We start from the raw sequence: 17015 nt of genomic DNA, 5'->3' as shown, positions 1-17015 counted from the left end.
CCCTGCCAACACCTGCTCCAGTCAGTCCATTTTCCTTTAAAAAGCTCCCTGTGCCCTCCCAAGATTCTCCTCAAAGCCCCTCTTATCAGGCCCTTGGCCAGGGGACACTGGCTCCCACCTCTTCCTCCTCCCCTTTCTCTACCAGCCTGGAGTACAAGGTCAACTTAGGGCTCAGAACTATTCTCAGACCCTCCTTCCAGCCCCTGAGTGGATGTGGAAGTGGATAATGGTTGGTACCCATTGTCTCAAGATCTCCAATAAAAGTGAGAAGGGCCTCCTTGTAATATCCTGTTAAATTTACTTGAATGAGGTTAAAAGAGGTATCTGCACTGCGTGTTTTCTATTACATTTGTTTCATTTATATAAGCGAGTAAACAGAAAGAGAAGATATAATACTTTTCGAATTGATTCTTCCCATCTTTTCCCAAGGGCACTTCAACTCACCCCCCTGTCCTCAAGCTCCCAGTGGCCCCAGGCTGCCCCCTGAACCTGGAGCTTCATTATGGCACCTATTATGCAGTGCACCCCTAGTTACCAACCCCACGCCACCCCTGCCAAGCTGAGATTTCTATCCAACAATTCTTTTTGTATTCTTCCAAATGAACAAAATAAAACATTATAAATGAGCATGCTTAGTGCTGGTGAGTTATACTGAGGTGAGATAGGCACACGTGTGGGCCTGAAGATTGCCAAGGGTCAGCTGCACAAATGGCCATTTCAAACACTGGGCCAATAGCTGGAATAACACCTGAGTCCAGTGTGTCACTGTGAGCAGAGCCCAGAGGTTGCAAAGATCAGTCCTCATATCTGTGCCATGACCCAGGATTCTGTCAAGGGTGACCCGCCCTGCCCACAGCTTGTTAGCTGGCACCAGCTCAGCCAGGGCCTGACTTGTGAGTCAGCTATTGCCCCTGTGCCCACCCATTCTGCCCAATGAAGTCAACCCCCTCCTGCTGCTGCCTTTCCCAGGACCCAGTTGTAAACTGCCTTCTCTGTGACAGGCCTTCATCTCCAACTCCTTTTCCACCCCATTGCTATTTGTGATCAAGAACACCCATTTGATATGATACATCTTGCTTCAGTGTATCAAGACACTGATTTATCTGAAATGTGGTTCAGTAGATTCCTATGCATTTTTGTTCCAGAGTTTGAGGGTAAACATTTTAATTGAGACTAGAAGGAAATGTTCAAAGCAAGCAACCCCAAACTTCACTGGCCTTGAGTGCTCTGTTCCAGGAGGCATCAAAAGCAACAGTTTCAGGGACCCTAGGACAGATGTGTGTCTTCTCCACCCTGTTTCCCAAGGTTCAGAGACACCCTATCCTGGTCACATCTTCCCCATCTGTCTCGTGGCCCTTATGCTGTTCCCTGGGTGCACAGGGAACTCCCTTGTCCACCACCCTTGCAGAACCATGCTCTCTCTGTCATACTCTGCTCTCTTCAGTTCTTGCTAATTCACCATCTTCCATTTCTTTGTTCAAATGAATCTCTGGTCCCCCAGTGCTGGTCCTTGGCTCTTGACCCTCAGATCTGTTCCCTATTCCCTCCCTCTCCTGAGTGGCTAGTTTCATGCCTTCAGTGCATGGAAGACATGGTGGGAGATTGGAGGGGGTAAGAAGAGAGAAGCAGGGCAGTCCTCCCCCTCCTCTACCCAGCACTGGCATATCATTCCAGCAGTGGTCGAGTCCTCCTGATGGGTCCACAGGGTCCCAGCCTCGGTCAGGAGACCAGCTCCTCCTGGTGTCCCTCAGACCAAGGCTTATGCTGGCTTCCAGCTGCCTCCCCAGCTCCCGTGGGCCTCATCCCCTTCCATAACCTGTGCTTAGCTCCAACAGACATTGAAACAGTGGTTCCAAAGAACCCAGAACTGCTGCATCTAATACCATTTCTGTATCCACAGAGATGTTTTTTCATTTTCCTGATGATCCCCATGGATATAGCTCCTTTCTGGACTCCAACCTGCTGTAATCTGGTCAAGTTCTCTATGACAGGGGAGAGTATAACAGACTTGGCTCTGACAGTTCTAGCTGTGCAACCTTAGTCAACTTCTTAAACCTCTCTGAGCTCCAGCTTCACCACCTGTACAATGTGAATAATGAAACTCAATTCTGCCATTGGGACAACCTTTGGTAACTTTCCAACATGTTGTCTACTTCCAGCAGGGCGACTATTGGGTATTCATCAGTCTCCTCACCTCTCCTGAAGTGGTCATATCCCTTAAGGTGTGAGTGCATATCCCCTCCAGGGAAACATGTTTGGCCTTCTAGAAATAAATACTTCAGTTTCAATAATTAATTTTAAATGTACAGATCCCAAACACCCACAATTGGAAAGGTGGTTTTGGACAAGCTGACCTTTGAGAGTCTTCCTATGTCCCTATGAGGACTAGGAAAGTCGCCTCTGGGCCACCGTCTCCTCTCCATTAGCGGGAAGGAGGTGCTGATATGAGAAATGATCTTGCTCCCCGTCCCCTAGGAGTGGGGAATGTGTGGGGCTCAAATGTGTGGGAGTCTGGCCCAGGGTTATTTTTGTTTCCATTAACATTCTCTTCTATATGTATTTTAACCTTAATCAATTGCACATGTTTTAGTTTTATTTGCACTTAGTTCATCAAAGTGTCCCTTATGGTCTGAACTATGCCATGAGGCTTTAAGCTCTTCAGTGAAACGTTCATTAATACCCCTGGGAAACAGGAAGTTGCATTTAGTCAAATATAAATAAAGTCAGCTCCCGGGGGCTTTGCCCTGGCCTGGGTCAGGAAGGAGCCAGGGACTTCTCAGTTGATCTGATCCATTGCCCCTTCTCAGACTGCGCTGGAGGAAGAAATTCCCAAGACTCCGGACAAATAAGTGCTTTGAAAATGTGCCTGTCCTTTGTTCAACACCATTATGTAGTGAAGTGGGGGTTTATAAAGGAAAGAGATTCTGTTGCTTTGGCCAAATAATTGGGTATCATTCCAGATTTATTGAAACCATGCAGTGCAGGGAGGAAGTGAGGAATGGGAGGAAAGGTATGGAAGCCTAAAACCAGCTCACCAAAGACGTCTGCAAGGCCTGCTGTAGAGCTTTCCTGTCTCTCCTTCCCTCTCCCTCTCATAACTCTCTGGCTGCACATATGGAACCAATTACCAACAAAGCCTGATTGTTATATATTTGGAATTTCCCACATCAACTTGATGCTTTCTTTAACTGCCTCTTAATGTGTGTCTGCACTGGGTGACCAGACCCACGTTTCCAGCCTGCCCATCCCCTCCCCCACCCCTACCTCCCTTCGCAGAGTCTTTTTTTTTTTTTCTGATTCATTTTATAGCGGTATAAAATTCCACTCCTTCCCTTCACACCCCACCCCCACTTCCTATTAGTTTCTTTGAATAAACAGAACATTCTTTTCCATCATTTTCAATAAGCTGCTCTGTGGAGAGTCAATGTAAGCTGGTTCCCAAAGCATAGGAGTGATATCAGGTTAACACCCAAAAGCATGGGATGATTACCATGGAAATGGAATCTCTTTCATAAAACCCAGAACGGAGAAGAGCAGTAGAACTGGAAATACGTTTAAAAGAATGAGACTAAACTACTTCCAACTGAGGAAGCCCCTAACTTGTTTTTCTTTGTAGTCATTTTCTCCGCTACAGACATAGGCAGCTTTAAGGAGGAGCAGCGATGGGGGAGGGGCAAGTACACAGCATATCCCTTATACAGTATTGCAGAAAAGTTTACATTTTAGTGCATGAGTACCCTCAGACCACCTGAGGAGACTGCCTGATACAGAATGATACAATAAGATTAGAAAATAATAGGCAAATGTGATGGATGAACATGAGCTTGGACAGCTTTTTTTCAGAGCCTCATAAAGTAAAACACAACTTTGTGTTTACTGGCACACATAAAAATAAATTTTCTGTCACAGACATTTAAAGAGGAGGTGCCGAATGCAAGTAGATTTGATTAATCTGAACCACATGAACCAACATTTTTCCCTCCCGTCTCTCACTCTTCCTCTTTGTGGGCTGCATTCGCATATATAATTCATCGTATGCCTACCTTTATTTTCTATGTGTTGGAAAGCAGGCGGGGAAAAACAAACAAAAAACAGAAATGCACGTCTGTCGCTCAGGGTCATAGGTATAATTTATGCCTGTAAACAGGGATGACCCCCTCACCCCAAGCCCCTAATGTACTATGTCGCCTGGTCCCCAGATATTCCCTCCTGTGCCGGGAAGAGAGACATCAGCATGCAGACTTTCCCCGGAATCTCTGCACCAGATGGTGATGTTCCAAATAGTCTTCTTGAGGTGAGCACGTGACCTACTGTACAGCCCGAGGCCCCCGGCCTCACGTGACGGAATGAGTAATACGTCTGATAGGGCTTTGATTAGACGACTGACCTGGTTCCCATCTGTAGCCACGAGAAACCAAGTTGACGTTTCTGGATCACTCCCCCCAGAAGCCTTGCCTGCCCACGTCTGGGACACGCAGCCTCCCGGAGGGGCTGACACACGGGGACGGACAGGCGTGAGCTGAAGCTGCACTGGCTGCCCAGAGCACACTCAACTTGCAGAACTTGGGCTATTTTTTCTCCTTCCCCACCCCCCACCTCCGACAGACAAACCACATCTTGACTCATATGGTCGAAAGAAAAACTCTCTCCGTTATTTGATATTTGGGAAACCTCCGGGAGACCATAACTTTGTTTAGAGGAAGCCTCTGTCTCTCTCTCTCTCTCTCTCTCTCTCTCTCTCTCTCTCTCTCTCTCTCTCCCTTCGCTGGGGACGCTTGCGCGTGTGCGTGCACAGACACACACACTCGCTCACTCACACTCACACGCAGCTCTACACCATGGTGGTTCAGGCTGCGGTGGCTCCGAATAGACCCCAACGACTCTTACTGAAAATTCCTTATGGATCTCTGAGAAGACGCAGCGTGGAGAGGGTAAGCAAGCGACGTGGCAGGCTGTTTGCTTTCACCCAGCAATTGCCACAAAGAAAGGGGGGATGTTTGATTTAATTGTACAGGGCATCCCTCTGCTAGTCCTGTTTACTGGAGAAAAAAAAAAAATTCGAATTCCTGGGGCTGGAGGATACTAAGTCATATGCAATGTTTTCCTTACTAGATAATGATGGGAAATTTGAAACAAATTTTTGTCAGCTTTGCATGTTTGAGGGATGGGGGGCACCTTGTGGATGAAAAAATGGAAAAGGTTGGGGTGGGGGCTGCCTCTGTAATGGATATGGGAGCCGGTGTGCCTGTGGAGAACAGCAGCCAGGCTGCGGGGGCAGTAAACCCTGTTTTCTTCTGTTTCATGAAACCCCCATTAGTGCAGCAGGCTGCAAATTTCCTCCCTGGGTGCCAGTGTCTTCAAAGGAGGTGATGATGACGTTAAGGAGCTGTGATGCCTGGAGGGTTCAAATTGTACAGCCGGTTGACTGAAATCCCTCTGTGTTTTGTTGCTGTTGTTGTTGTTTCAAATATCTTGCTATCATTTTAGTGTTTTTATTTTTATTTTTTACTACTATGGATTTTAGCTCAATGTTACTCTGCTAATTTTCTGAAAGCATGCTCACTTTACGGTAGCCTCTAGCAGAGAAGATCCTATAAAACAATACGAACGATTGTCCTCTGGAGTGACTGGTGATATAGTTTGGGGGTGACTGTAGCTAATGCAAAGCTGATTATCCTCAAAACGGTGGGCTCATTTGTGTGGGGACAATGTCTACACACACAGCGGGGGATCGTTGGTGGGTCTCAGAACCCCACCAACAATTCAAAGCCGCTGTTTGAGTCATGGCAGGCCCCTCTGTGAGCTGTGGTGGTCTATTTAGGCGTCTTAGGTTAAGGTGTAATCTGAGATCAGCAAGGCCAGCACTGTCTTGATAGATAGCATGCTGCCACATCTTTTAAAGGGGAACCACATTTAATGGCCTTTTCTGGTTAGTATACTACTACTCAGTGACTTGTAGATTTCAGAAAAACATAATTAGAGCTTTAAAATATGAAGAGCTCCCTGGACTTCTAGGCAGGATTGATTTATTGACTTTTGATGAGTTGTATTTTTTCTGCCATTTGAGTAATAATGAAAAAAATTCACTCCCCACTCTGACTATGTGTACATCTTTACTTTGAAACGTCTTTCTTCAACTCAGATGTGTCATCAATTCACATGTGTTCAGTGCCTCTACTGCGTGCTCCCTGTTAATACGAAGAGCTTAGAGTGAAGGACCAACAGTTACTGTGAAAGTTACAAATTTCTCAGGCTTATGTTGAATATAATTTTAGGCTCTGAAAATGTTTTGACTTGTATGGTAATTAATATATTACTTAATATGTTCTATTCACAAATATAATACCTGCTCAGAAACATGAACTGCACACACAGGAGTTGTACAACATGGCAATATTAATGAGAGAGTTATCCTATGTTCAGGCATAAGAAATCATACTAACCTGGTAACCACTGTTTAACTGTTACAATCTCCAGCTGGATGTTTGTTTAATAAATTGAGATGCATGCAGTTACCATTTCTGTTACTCACTATTTACCAATTTTACAAAAACTGATAAAATATGATCAGTGTCACATATAAAATCTGTCATTTATTGCATACGTTGGTGCATACTTACATTCAAAACACCAAGACCTGTTTCCTGCCCTTGGGCACATGCCAGTGTTGCCAGGCCTTAGGAGTCTGGATCTGAAAGCTTCTGGGCCCCTAAGAGAAGCATGCCCATCCCTGGAGCATCAGACGTGCTATTGCTGTCCATTGGTAGGTGGGTAGCAATGGGCCTGTGCCGCCAGGGACATCACTCACAGGGGAAGGGCCCTTGAGCTCCTATGAGCCTTCCATCTCACCCTCCACAAGGGAGAGGGAGAGTAATTAGAATACGTGATGTCATGTAAGTTACAATTGGTTGTTTTATGACAATTTTCAGGATCAGAATCATATATCGATATTTACATAAAAGTAGGGCAGGGACAGTGAGAAATGGCAGGGTCTGAGGACCAGCTCTCTGTTCCAGGGGCTCCGGGAATTCAAAGCAATGGCAGCTTTTTTTTTTTAGTTACATCAGCAGCTGAGAGGGTGACAATCATTGGAACTGTCTCGTGATATTTAGTGATGACAAGACCTCGCATTTCTACAATGCCTTTACACACCACACTTTCTTATCCATTGCCTTCCTTACCCTTTACCTTCATGAGCTGGTATGAAGAGATGTAATTCAAGGTTATGGAGAGATGTAATCTTCCATTCAAGGACATGCAATCACAGACAAAGCAGGACCTAAGTCAGGTCCTGCTATTGAGCCTGAGTTCCCTCACCTTTGCTCTCTGGGAAGCTTTGGTATTGCAGCCTGAGACATTGGTTACAGCCAACTTGCCACCAGAACTTTACAGAAAGTGAATATGGAAGCTTACTAAAGGCAGAGATGCTAACAGCCAGGAGAATAACTGTTGATTTCTAGAGCTCAGGTAATCATGTGCCCTTAAGGGTCCAGAATGAAACAATTCTTTCTGCTTTCCAATTGCCTAGAAATTGATTTGAAATAAAAGAAATGAGCCCTAGCATGGTAGCTCAGTTGGTTAGAGTGTTGTCCTGACCTGCAAAGGTTGAAAGTTCACTCCTCGGTCAGGGCACATACCAACCAATGAATGCATAAATAAGTGGAACAACAACTAGATATGTTTTCTCTCTCTCTCTCTCTCTCTCTCAAAAGAAAATAAGAGACATGCACCTTTTTAACTATACTACCTAGATATTTGTCAAGTCATAATTATAAAAATTCTCTCTCAGGCTGGGAGGTCAGGCTTAGTTCTTATTCATGTGTTTTCACAGACCTCCATCAGTTCATCATTGTGCCAGGCAGAGCAGAATAAAAAACTTAAAAAAGAAAGAAATATAAGGTGCTATGTTTGGTAAAATAGGAGAGATTAAGATGCAGGTTTATATAAATGAAACTATTTTAAGTCGACATAATAGGGCTTTAATTCAGCAATGTAAGTAATGAAGACAAGTTAGGTGCTACAGGGAGCAGCAAGGTGGGGTGGAAAGGTTTGCAGCCACACTGTTCCTATTTATGTGTGACCTTGACAAAGTGGCCCAGGATCAGAATTAAGATATTAACAGAAGTAGCCTCACTTCTCATGTTAAATTACCATAAACCCCATTATTACTGGTGGAAAATTTGTTGACTCTAACAAGTGAATGCAGACTGAGGAGACAGATGCTCTCCTGTTTATTCTGAACTCTAAGATGGTACATCTTATAGATGTACAAAATAAGTTCGTGAACAAATGGCCAGACACAGATGATTGGTCTCTCCAGACCAATGTAAATTTGACATTTTTGTTGGGGGTAGGGGAGAGAACAAAAAAGCATTCTCTTTTACCACAATTACTTGAATATTTAAGTGAAAGAGGATTTTTGTCCTGGAAAGACTCAAGTGGTGTGATATTTCTGGAAGCAGTATTTTTAACACAGTATAAATGAAACTTCTTGCACCCACATTATTCACTACTCAATGCGTTACTCCAGGTTGATGCATTGCCAGTCTATTATTTTATAAACCATTACATTATCACAGCTGCTAAGCTGCATAACTTAAAAATTCAGAATACAACAGAGTCTCTATAGTCAAGTGTGTGGTGCCTACATTCTGAATGTGATCATGCAGGGAAGTATAGGATTTTACCAAACACATATACAGCAGACGGCTTTTAGTGGATATTTATTACCCTTGAAAGCAGACAGCCAAGAAACTGTTCAGACAGCTCAGTGTAGTCACACATATTATTATCCAGCCCCCTCATCCTGCCTGAGGTTTTGTTTCTTCTATAAATACACACCTCTCTGGAGGAGAAAGAACATGGACTCACAGGGCTCCAGGCCTCTGGTACATAGGCTGCATTGGAGAACATTTTGCCAACATTGTTTTTTCCCAAACAATTTTAATTGACCTCAGCTAGGTGACCCAGAAATAATGATTTTGTTTCTGACAGCAGTTTATGTCAAGTTTAGCCAGTGACTTGTCATCTTGGCCAGGATGAGACTGTGTAGTAGAAAATGCTGTTCCTACTGGTTCCACCCCAGAGTTGTTTTTCTGTTTGTTTTTAATCCTCACCTCAGGATATTTTTTCCTTTGATTTTCAGAGAGAGTGAAAGGGAGGGAGGAAGCGGAGAGAGAGAAAAAGTTGTGAGAGAGACACTTCGATTGATTGCCTCCTGCATGTGCCCCAACCAAGGCTGGGCGATTGAACCTGCAATCTGGGTATGGGCCCTTGCCTGGGAATCAAACCTGAGACCCTTCAGTCTTCAGGCTGATGCTCTAACTACTGAGAAAACCGGCCAGGGTTAGCCCAGAGTTTTCATTCCTCATGCTGGTGTGGAAAGCAGGACTGGAAATCTCTCTTCAAATGGTCAGGACTCCCAAAAGCGTCACTGTGCTGCACCAGACGGTGGATGCCAAGCTGAGCAACACTGATTTTGTTTCTCTTTTTAGAAACAAATATCCACTAAAAGCCGTCTACTTGTTCCCAAGTCCTGACTCTTTCTTGGGACTATCCCTAGTCTCATAGCTAATAGTTCATGGCTCATCCTAAAGCAGGGCTTCTCACCCTTGGTTTCGCATTAGAAGCACCTGGGGAGCTCTAAAAATTCCCATGGCCCTGCTGTCCGCCAGACCAATGTATACCACAAAATAAGACATCCTCCAAAAATAAGACCTAGCGCATGGAAAGATAAGACATCCCCTGAAAATAAGATCTAGCGCAACTTTGGGAGAAAAAATTAATATAAGACACTGTCTTATTTTCAGGGAAACAGGGTGTTAGAATATAGGGAACTTGCACAACAGTTTTCAAGGCCCTGGATGATTCTAATGTGTAGTCACATTGCAAACCATGGCCTTAAGGTAAGATCACTGGTACAATACTCACTTAAGAAGATTAGTTGGTTTCTATTCTTTCTTGTGCCTTCATATGAACAAGAAATAAATGAGTTGATTGTGTTGGATTTTTAGTCAAAAGTGTTATTCCCAATAGGAGAAAAGATATTTAAGCTCCTTTCAAGTTGGGACCTTATTCCTGGAACATCCAATACAGTAACCAGCACTTTGAGGCCACTTTCTGGTAATCAAACCCAGCCTTCTGAAGTCAGAGCAGCTAGTGTGGTGCAGGACTTCCAGACAATTTGAGATCAGAAACACCCAAGCCAGCTCCTGCCTAGTTCTTCTCCATTAGAGTGTGGACAAAGGCCCCTCCAGCTTTCTCTGCCCTCCATCTTGCAGCTATGTTCACAAAACCAACTGTGTTCTTAGAACACTTTCTATAGATGTTTTGAAATCATATCTCTTATAAATTGTTCTAGCAGAATGAATACTATCCACCTGTGTAAAATAAGAGTTTCTTTGAACACATTGTTGAAAACAATCCTCTTTTACTTAGATTGTTTCATCAATGCACCTCTGAGAACAATATTATTTTATGTGTAGGAAACAAAATAGAAGAAACTATGGCTATAGCTCTTTATTTTCTAATCTGGGAGTGGATGTACCACATCTGTGGATTTTTCATTCTTTTTTTCTTTTCTTTTTCAGTCACTTAATAACTAATTGCTTCAAAGGATGTGGTCAGGTTTTTACTCTACCCCAGAACCTAAAACAGTGCCTGGCATATATATATAAGGAGAATAGATATTTATTGAGTGAGTGTGAGTAGATGAATAAAAAAGAAGGGCTTCATGGTCATAAACTCAAACCTTTAATTAAATAGAACTGTCACCCAAAAGGTAGGGTTTCCTAGTCTCTGCTTTTCTTATTTAGATGAATAGCTGGGTCATGATCAGTCTTAACAAAGTGATTTATTTTGGGGTTGCTAGGATGACAGTGTTTTGTCTTCTTAATTTATATTTTTTATTAAAATAAAGTTAGCATGCAATATTCAAGTGCACAACATAGTTATTTAACATTTATCTACCTTATGATGTGAGGATGGTAGTTCTTTACAGACAATTTGGTCATTAAAAATTTCTTGAAATTCAACTACACAATTGACACTTTTGAGCGCATGAGCAACCCTTTTCCTTCCCAGTCTGAATCTGTGTGGGGGTATTTTGAGATAATCTACAAATATGCCTCTGATCATTTCCTCCACTACTCACTGACTTTTCTCAAAAATGCCAGGGTCTCATTTCCACATGGGTAGACTATTTTCAAGTGGTAATTTCAGTCCATTAATTGGAACATTAATCAGGAAAACCAATAAGGCTTGCAAGTATATTATTATTTCTTGAAAATGTGGTTTTGAGTTGAATCAAACAAGACCAGTCTCAGAAAATAAATACCACAAGAAATATAATATCTAGAACCCAATACCCTATTTATTAATTCTGCTACTTTTAATTACTTTTTATTTAGTACCTACTACATTCAGGCAGTATCCTAGGCCCAAGAAATACAGTAAAGTGAAGTATCTTCTTTCATGTTAAGAGGTGATGAAGTCTCTAAAGAAAAATATAGCGGGAAAAGGAGCAAGGGGAGATGAATGTGCCACACTTTTTATAAGGTGGATGTCTGTTAAGGTGATGTTTGAGGAAAGACCTGAAGGAATAAGGGAATAAGCCAAGTAGTCATCTATGGAAAGAACACTCCAAATGGAGGAAACTGCAAGTGCAAAAGGTGTGATGCTGGAGCACACTTGAGGAATCTGAGGAACAGCAAGGGGGAAGCCAGAGCTGGGCAGTGTGAAGGGCATGGTGCATGTGGTGAGGAGTGGCAGTCAGAGAAGTGTTAGGAGCCCAGATGCCAGGGGGCTGTGTGGGCCATGATAAAGATTTGGGGGTATTACTCTGAGTAAGACAGAAGGAGACTAGTGGTTTGGGGGCAAAAAGATGATAATAGTTGACATTTTTTAAAGGGGTCACTATGGCCACTAAACTGGCAGATTAATGGGTGAAAGCAGGGTGGCTCATTAGGTCATTAGTATAAGAATCAGAATGAGAAATGACGATGGTCTAGACCAGATGATACTCTGAAGGTGGTAGGAAATGAGTGGAGAGAAGAAAGATTGATAGGATTGGGTGGTGGGTTGGGTGGGGAGACAGTGAAGAAGAGAGGAGTCAAGAATGACACCTGAGCAGCTGCGGATATGGGGGGGGGGGGCGCTTACTAAGATGGGAATACTGCAAGAAGAGTAGGTTGGTTATGATGCTGGGGCCAGGGGGGAGTAAGAGCTATGTTTGGATATGTTAAACTTGGGATGATGATGAAAAATTTAAATGGAGGACGTTAAATATGTAAGTTTTGTGCCTAGACTGGAGATATGAATGCGGGCATTACTGAGGGTGCTGGAGCCAGCTTCTCCAGGCTCAAGAATTGACCACATGCATCCTTTCACAATTTCCACTCAGTGATAATATGTGGGTAGCCTGGAATGGGCCCTGGTGGTGGGATTTACATCATGGCAACAGAACTAGTGTGCTTGGGTGTGGATAAGTTTTACCACCAGTGCCCCGAGAAAGCTCTGGGCCCTTGCATTTGTACTTCCAGGTCCATCAGGTGGGCAGCAGTGTGGGCGCATATAGGGGTTTTGGAACTCCTTCATTAAGATGTCAACTTAGTACTTAAGGGGAGGGAGAGGAGAGGGAACCCCCTCATTCTGCTGGGCCCCAGCTCTGGGTTTTCAAGTAACAGCATTAGGGAGATGAACTATCAAAGAAAGAAAGGAAAAAATCCTCTGGAAAAAATCCTCCTGGACTGTGAGAGGGCACAGGCCGAGCTGAGGGACACCCCCCTGCCATTCAACATCACTTCTGGGGGCAATACCCATATCCTGTGGCATTTAGTTCAGCCACAAAAGCTATTTGCAGATCATCTTTGTTTTCTTTTATTTCTAGTACTACCGTAGAGGCCTGGTGCATGAAATTCGTGTACTGGGGAAGAGAGGTATCCCTCAGCCCATCCTGCACCCTCTCCAACCTGGGATCCCTCTCACAATCCAGGACTGCTGGCTCCCAACCACTCACCTGCCTGCCATGCATATCACTCCCTAACCACTCCTCTGTCAGCCTGATAGATGCCCCTAACTCCCCTCCCCTGATGGCCTGATTACCCACAACTACCCTCCCCTGCTGGCCATCTGTGGAGGCCATCTTTGACCACATGTGATTGGCCATCTTTGGTCACATGGTGGCAGCCATCTTGTGTAAGGGTATGAGGGTCAATTTGCATATCATCTCTTTATCATATAGGATAATCCCTGGACATGTGTTCTGTAGTCTCCTCTGGGTAATAGTAGATCAACATACCTAACAGCAAACAAAAGTATCTTTGGGCTACTATGACTTCATTTTTTCCTTCAGTTAAGTGGCCTTATAGTGGCATGAGAAAAACATGTGTCATGTAAATTTGCATAGGGTCTATTCAGGGCAAGACTTTTTCTTGTTTTTTCTGAGACCTAACAATCAGAAACAACCAATTTCTTTAAAACATATCTATCTCCTATAGTACCCTGAGGACCTAATCCTTCATCTTAGTCAATTCCATTTATCCTGTGACATAGGCCCAATACAGGTACTATAACTCAAATGCATTTAGGAACCAGGATGGCCAAATACATGTAGGACAGTGAGGAAAGAGGCACATTGATGAGCACTCATGCACATTGGAGCACTCATGCCCTAGCAACTGATGCCAGCCACTCCCAGCCCTGCCACGCGGAAATGGGCTGGTGTTCTTAGAAACTTTGACTTTCCAAAGAAAAACCATTGTGCATTTTTCTCATCTATTAAGATGCAAATCAATTGAACAGCCAAACAGCGGAACCATCATCTCAACAACCACGCTATGACACCCACTGGCGCCAGGCCAGCCCAGGCAGGTGCAATGCGATTGGTTGAGGACCTGGCCATTACTCCATAATTGTCTCACAGAGGGAGACTCAGGCCACCAGCTGGCATGATGACCAATCGGGGGCTCCCCAATCACCCCAAAGAGAGAGGCCCAGGCCAGTGACCAGCATGCTGCAGCTGGTGGGCAGGGCCTCCCTCTGTGGGGCGATCAATCGTGGGGATCCCAGACTGTGAGAGGGTACAGGCCAGGCTGAGGGACAACCCCCACCCCAGTGCACGAATTCATGTACTAGGCCTCTAGTCCTATATAATAAAAGGGTAATATGCAAATTAACCCTAACAGCAAAATGACCAGGAACAACTGGTCGCTATGACACGCACTGGCCACCAGGGGGCAGAAGCTCAATGCAGGAGCTGCCCCCTAGTGGTCAGTGCACTCCCACAGAAGGAGCTCTGCTCAGTCACAGCTGGGCTAACAGCTGTGAGCACAGCTGTGGTGGCAGGAGCCTCTCCAGGCTCCTCTGTGGTGCTAAGGATGTCTGAATGCCAGTTTAGACCAGATCCCCCAGGGTGCGGGAGGTCGGGCCTAAACCAGCAGGTGGACATCCCCCAAGGGTTCCCGGACTGTGAGAGGGCACAGGCTAGGCTGAGGGAAGCACCCTCCCTATTCCCCCTCCCTGGCCCCCAGTGCACAAATTTTCATGTACCAGCCCTCTAGTAAATACATATATGGGAGTTGAAATATCCTAATATCTGTATGCTGGCTTTTATTCCAAGCTTAAAGAAAAACATTGCATAGCAAGCAGAGTTCATGCACAGCCCATATTTGGCCCACAAGATGCAATTTTTCAACTTCTACAATTAAATGAGTGCCATCCCACCACAAATACCTTTATTGTAGATTCCTCTCCCAAGTTTTAAATTTCATGAGGAGATATCTCTTTGCAAAAAAAACCACAAAAAAAAAAAAAAACCAAACAAACTAATTTTGAATAGATTCTCAGGCCCTCCAACTGGCTTCACCATTCTATTGCTAAATCAGAATTTTTAAAAATCTTTTTTGACAGGTCACATGCAAATTCTAAATTACATTTATTGTAAATGAATTGAATGCATGCCTTCCAGCTATGGGAAATAGGAAGACAGTATCCTCTTTGCTTAGAGCATGGTTTCATTGCCTAGCAAGAGGAATAGAACTTAAAAAGCAACTGAACCTACAGTCTAACCTTCGCCTGACAGGGCAGCTGAGCATCAACCACACTGTTTTGCTCTGGGCAGGTATTCTCCACTGTTAAAGTGGACTATAGCAAACAATGTCATCTAATGAAGCAATTACTCCACCACCTAGAGGTCTAGCTTGCAGTAACTCAGATTTACAAACTGGCAGCATGTGGTACTACTCAAAGCCAGAGGAAGCAGGAGAGCCAAAGTGAGGTTCGTTTATGATCAAGGAGGTTGGCTGGTAACAGCTGCACTAAATCCTTTTCATTCTAAATCATCTCTTTCTCACTCGATGGAGGAGAATTCTGGGGTCTCAGCCAAGTCCTTGAGCAAAGGATTCACAGCTCTTTTTTTCTGATGAAAACGTTGGTTCTACCCACAGGAGCTCCTGCTCTTCCCAGACTGTCAGGTGAAATGGGGCTCCACCTGGGCACAAGTCACATCTCTCAGCGCCCCCTCTGCATCGCGGCGCTCACCTGGCAGAGCCACACAGAGGTGTGTCTCAACTTGTAATCTCAGCACATCTCCACGTCTGCCTCTTTCAGGAAAAGGCAACTGACTTTACTGCCTTCCAGCACTTAGTCGAAGACCTCCCAGGGACATCTGACTTGAGGAAAAGCAGTTCAATGGATATGTTAGCGATGCATTATTCTGCCCCTTTTATACTATGTCCCTCTGAAGTTAAATAATCAAATATCAATATACCTGCACCATTTTTTTCCTCAACTCCCTGCTGAGATTATTTTATTGAGTTAAGAGTTAATTCATCTTTATTGAGGGATGATGTTCAGTATCTTTTTTGAGATATGCAGCAACCTATTCTGGGCCTGGACTGGGGCCAAGTGGCCCAGGTCTTGGACAGGACATGGAGTTGGGTGGTCAGGATTTTCACAATATGAAACCCAGGCAAAATATGAGAAGTGGATGGTGGCAGGATTGTTAAAACAAGCCCCACAGCCAGGTGGATGGGTCCTGAGTCTGAAAGTGTTAGATGGAGCTGGAAAAATCTGCAATGAAACAGCCAAATGGAGACCAGAGACATTAGTGAAGTAGATGCAAAGCAGAAGGTCGAAGGGAGAGTCTCGAGGCATCTTATGAACCATTTACATAGCTGCAGGGGTATCTGGGCAAAAGAGACATCCTTAAAAATACTTCAGAGGCTTTTTAAAAATTACAGTTAAAGATATTGTTCCTGCCAAAACCGGTTTGGCTCAGTGGATAGAGCATAGGCCTGCAGACTCAAAGGTCCCAGGTTCGATTCTGGTCAAGGGCATGTACCTTGGTTGCAGGCACATCCCCAGTAGGGGGTGTGCAAGAGGCAGCTGATCAATGATTCTCTCTCATTGATGTTTCCAACTCTCTAGCCCTCTCTCTTCCTCTCTGTAAAAAAATCAATTTTATATATATATATATATATATATATATATATATATATATATATATATATATATATGATATTGTTCCTTCTGTGTGTTTTTTCCCCTTATATAAATTTTACCCTGTTAATTTCTTTTAGGAGATGATAAAAAATATGTGGTTTAATATGTGTACTTTTTTTTACCTTTGTTGCGAGAAAACTCAGAGCTATATTTGGGGTCGAGCTGGCTCATTCTAAATAACCTTTTTGCATTCATCTTGTCCTTTTAAGCAGCTCTTTTCTTTTTTTCTGTTATGGTATCCTTAAATTTCCTAGTTTACCTTTATTATCCAAGTGTGTATTTTCATGCATATACTTTGCACCTCTGCCAAGCAGCATGACACCCTACCACTTTCTCTCCTACCTGTGTTAGTTTCTATAGGGAAACCAACACAAGGGGAACAGTTCACTGAAACTAAAAACATAGAACAAAGGGTGCTACCCCCACTCTCTCAGCAGAACTAATGCCCCAATAGGTATATCAAAAAATGCTTCCCTGTAAGCTGAGACATGGGAATATCATGCTCTGAACAAGGC

At 43.9% G+C, this 17015-nt stretch overlaps 1 protein-coding gene across 5 annotated transcripts in view; it reads left to right on the top strand.

The window, feature by feature from the left end:
- Positions 1-17015, top strand: part of FRMD4A (FERM domain containing 4A) — a 595439-nt gene that overhangs the window by 259652 nt on the left and 318772 nt on the right. Inside the window, exon 1 of one of the 5 annotated variants that reach the window (XM_036460324.1) lies at positions 4800-4931. The exons of 3 other annotated variants lie outside the window; for them this stretch is intronic. In XM_036460324.1, coding sequence (XP_036316217.1) covers positions 4839-4931 — 93 coding nt within the window. In that variant the 5' untranslated portion in view covers positions 4800-4838. Of the gene's footprint in view, positions 1-4799; positions 4932-17015 lie in introns of those variants that run through there. One more of the 5 variants, XM_036460315.1, reaches the window with a different exon arrangement.

Source organism: Pipistrellus kuhlii, unplaced genomic scaffold (genome assembly GCF_014108245.1).
Source record: "Pipistrellus kuhlii isolate mPipKuh1 unplaced genomic scaffold, mPipKuh1.p scaffold_m20_p_1, whole genome shotgun sequence".
NCBI classification, from domain to species: Eukaryota; Metazoa; Chordata; class Mammalia; order Chiroptera; family Vespertilionidae; genus Pipistrellus; species Pipistrellus kuhlii.
Note: the sequence above shows the minus strand (reverse complement) of the source record. Positions and strands in the feature narration are given on the sequence as shown.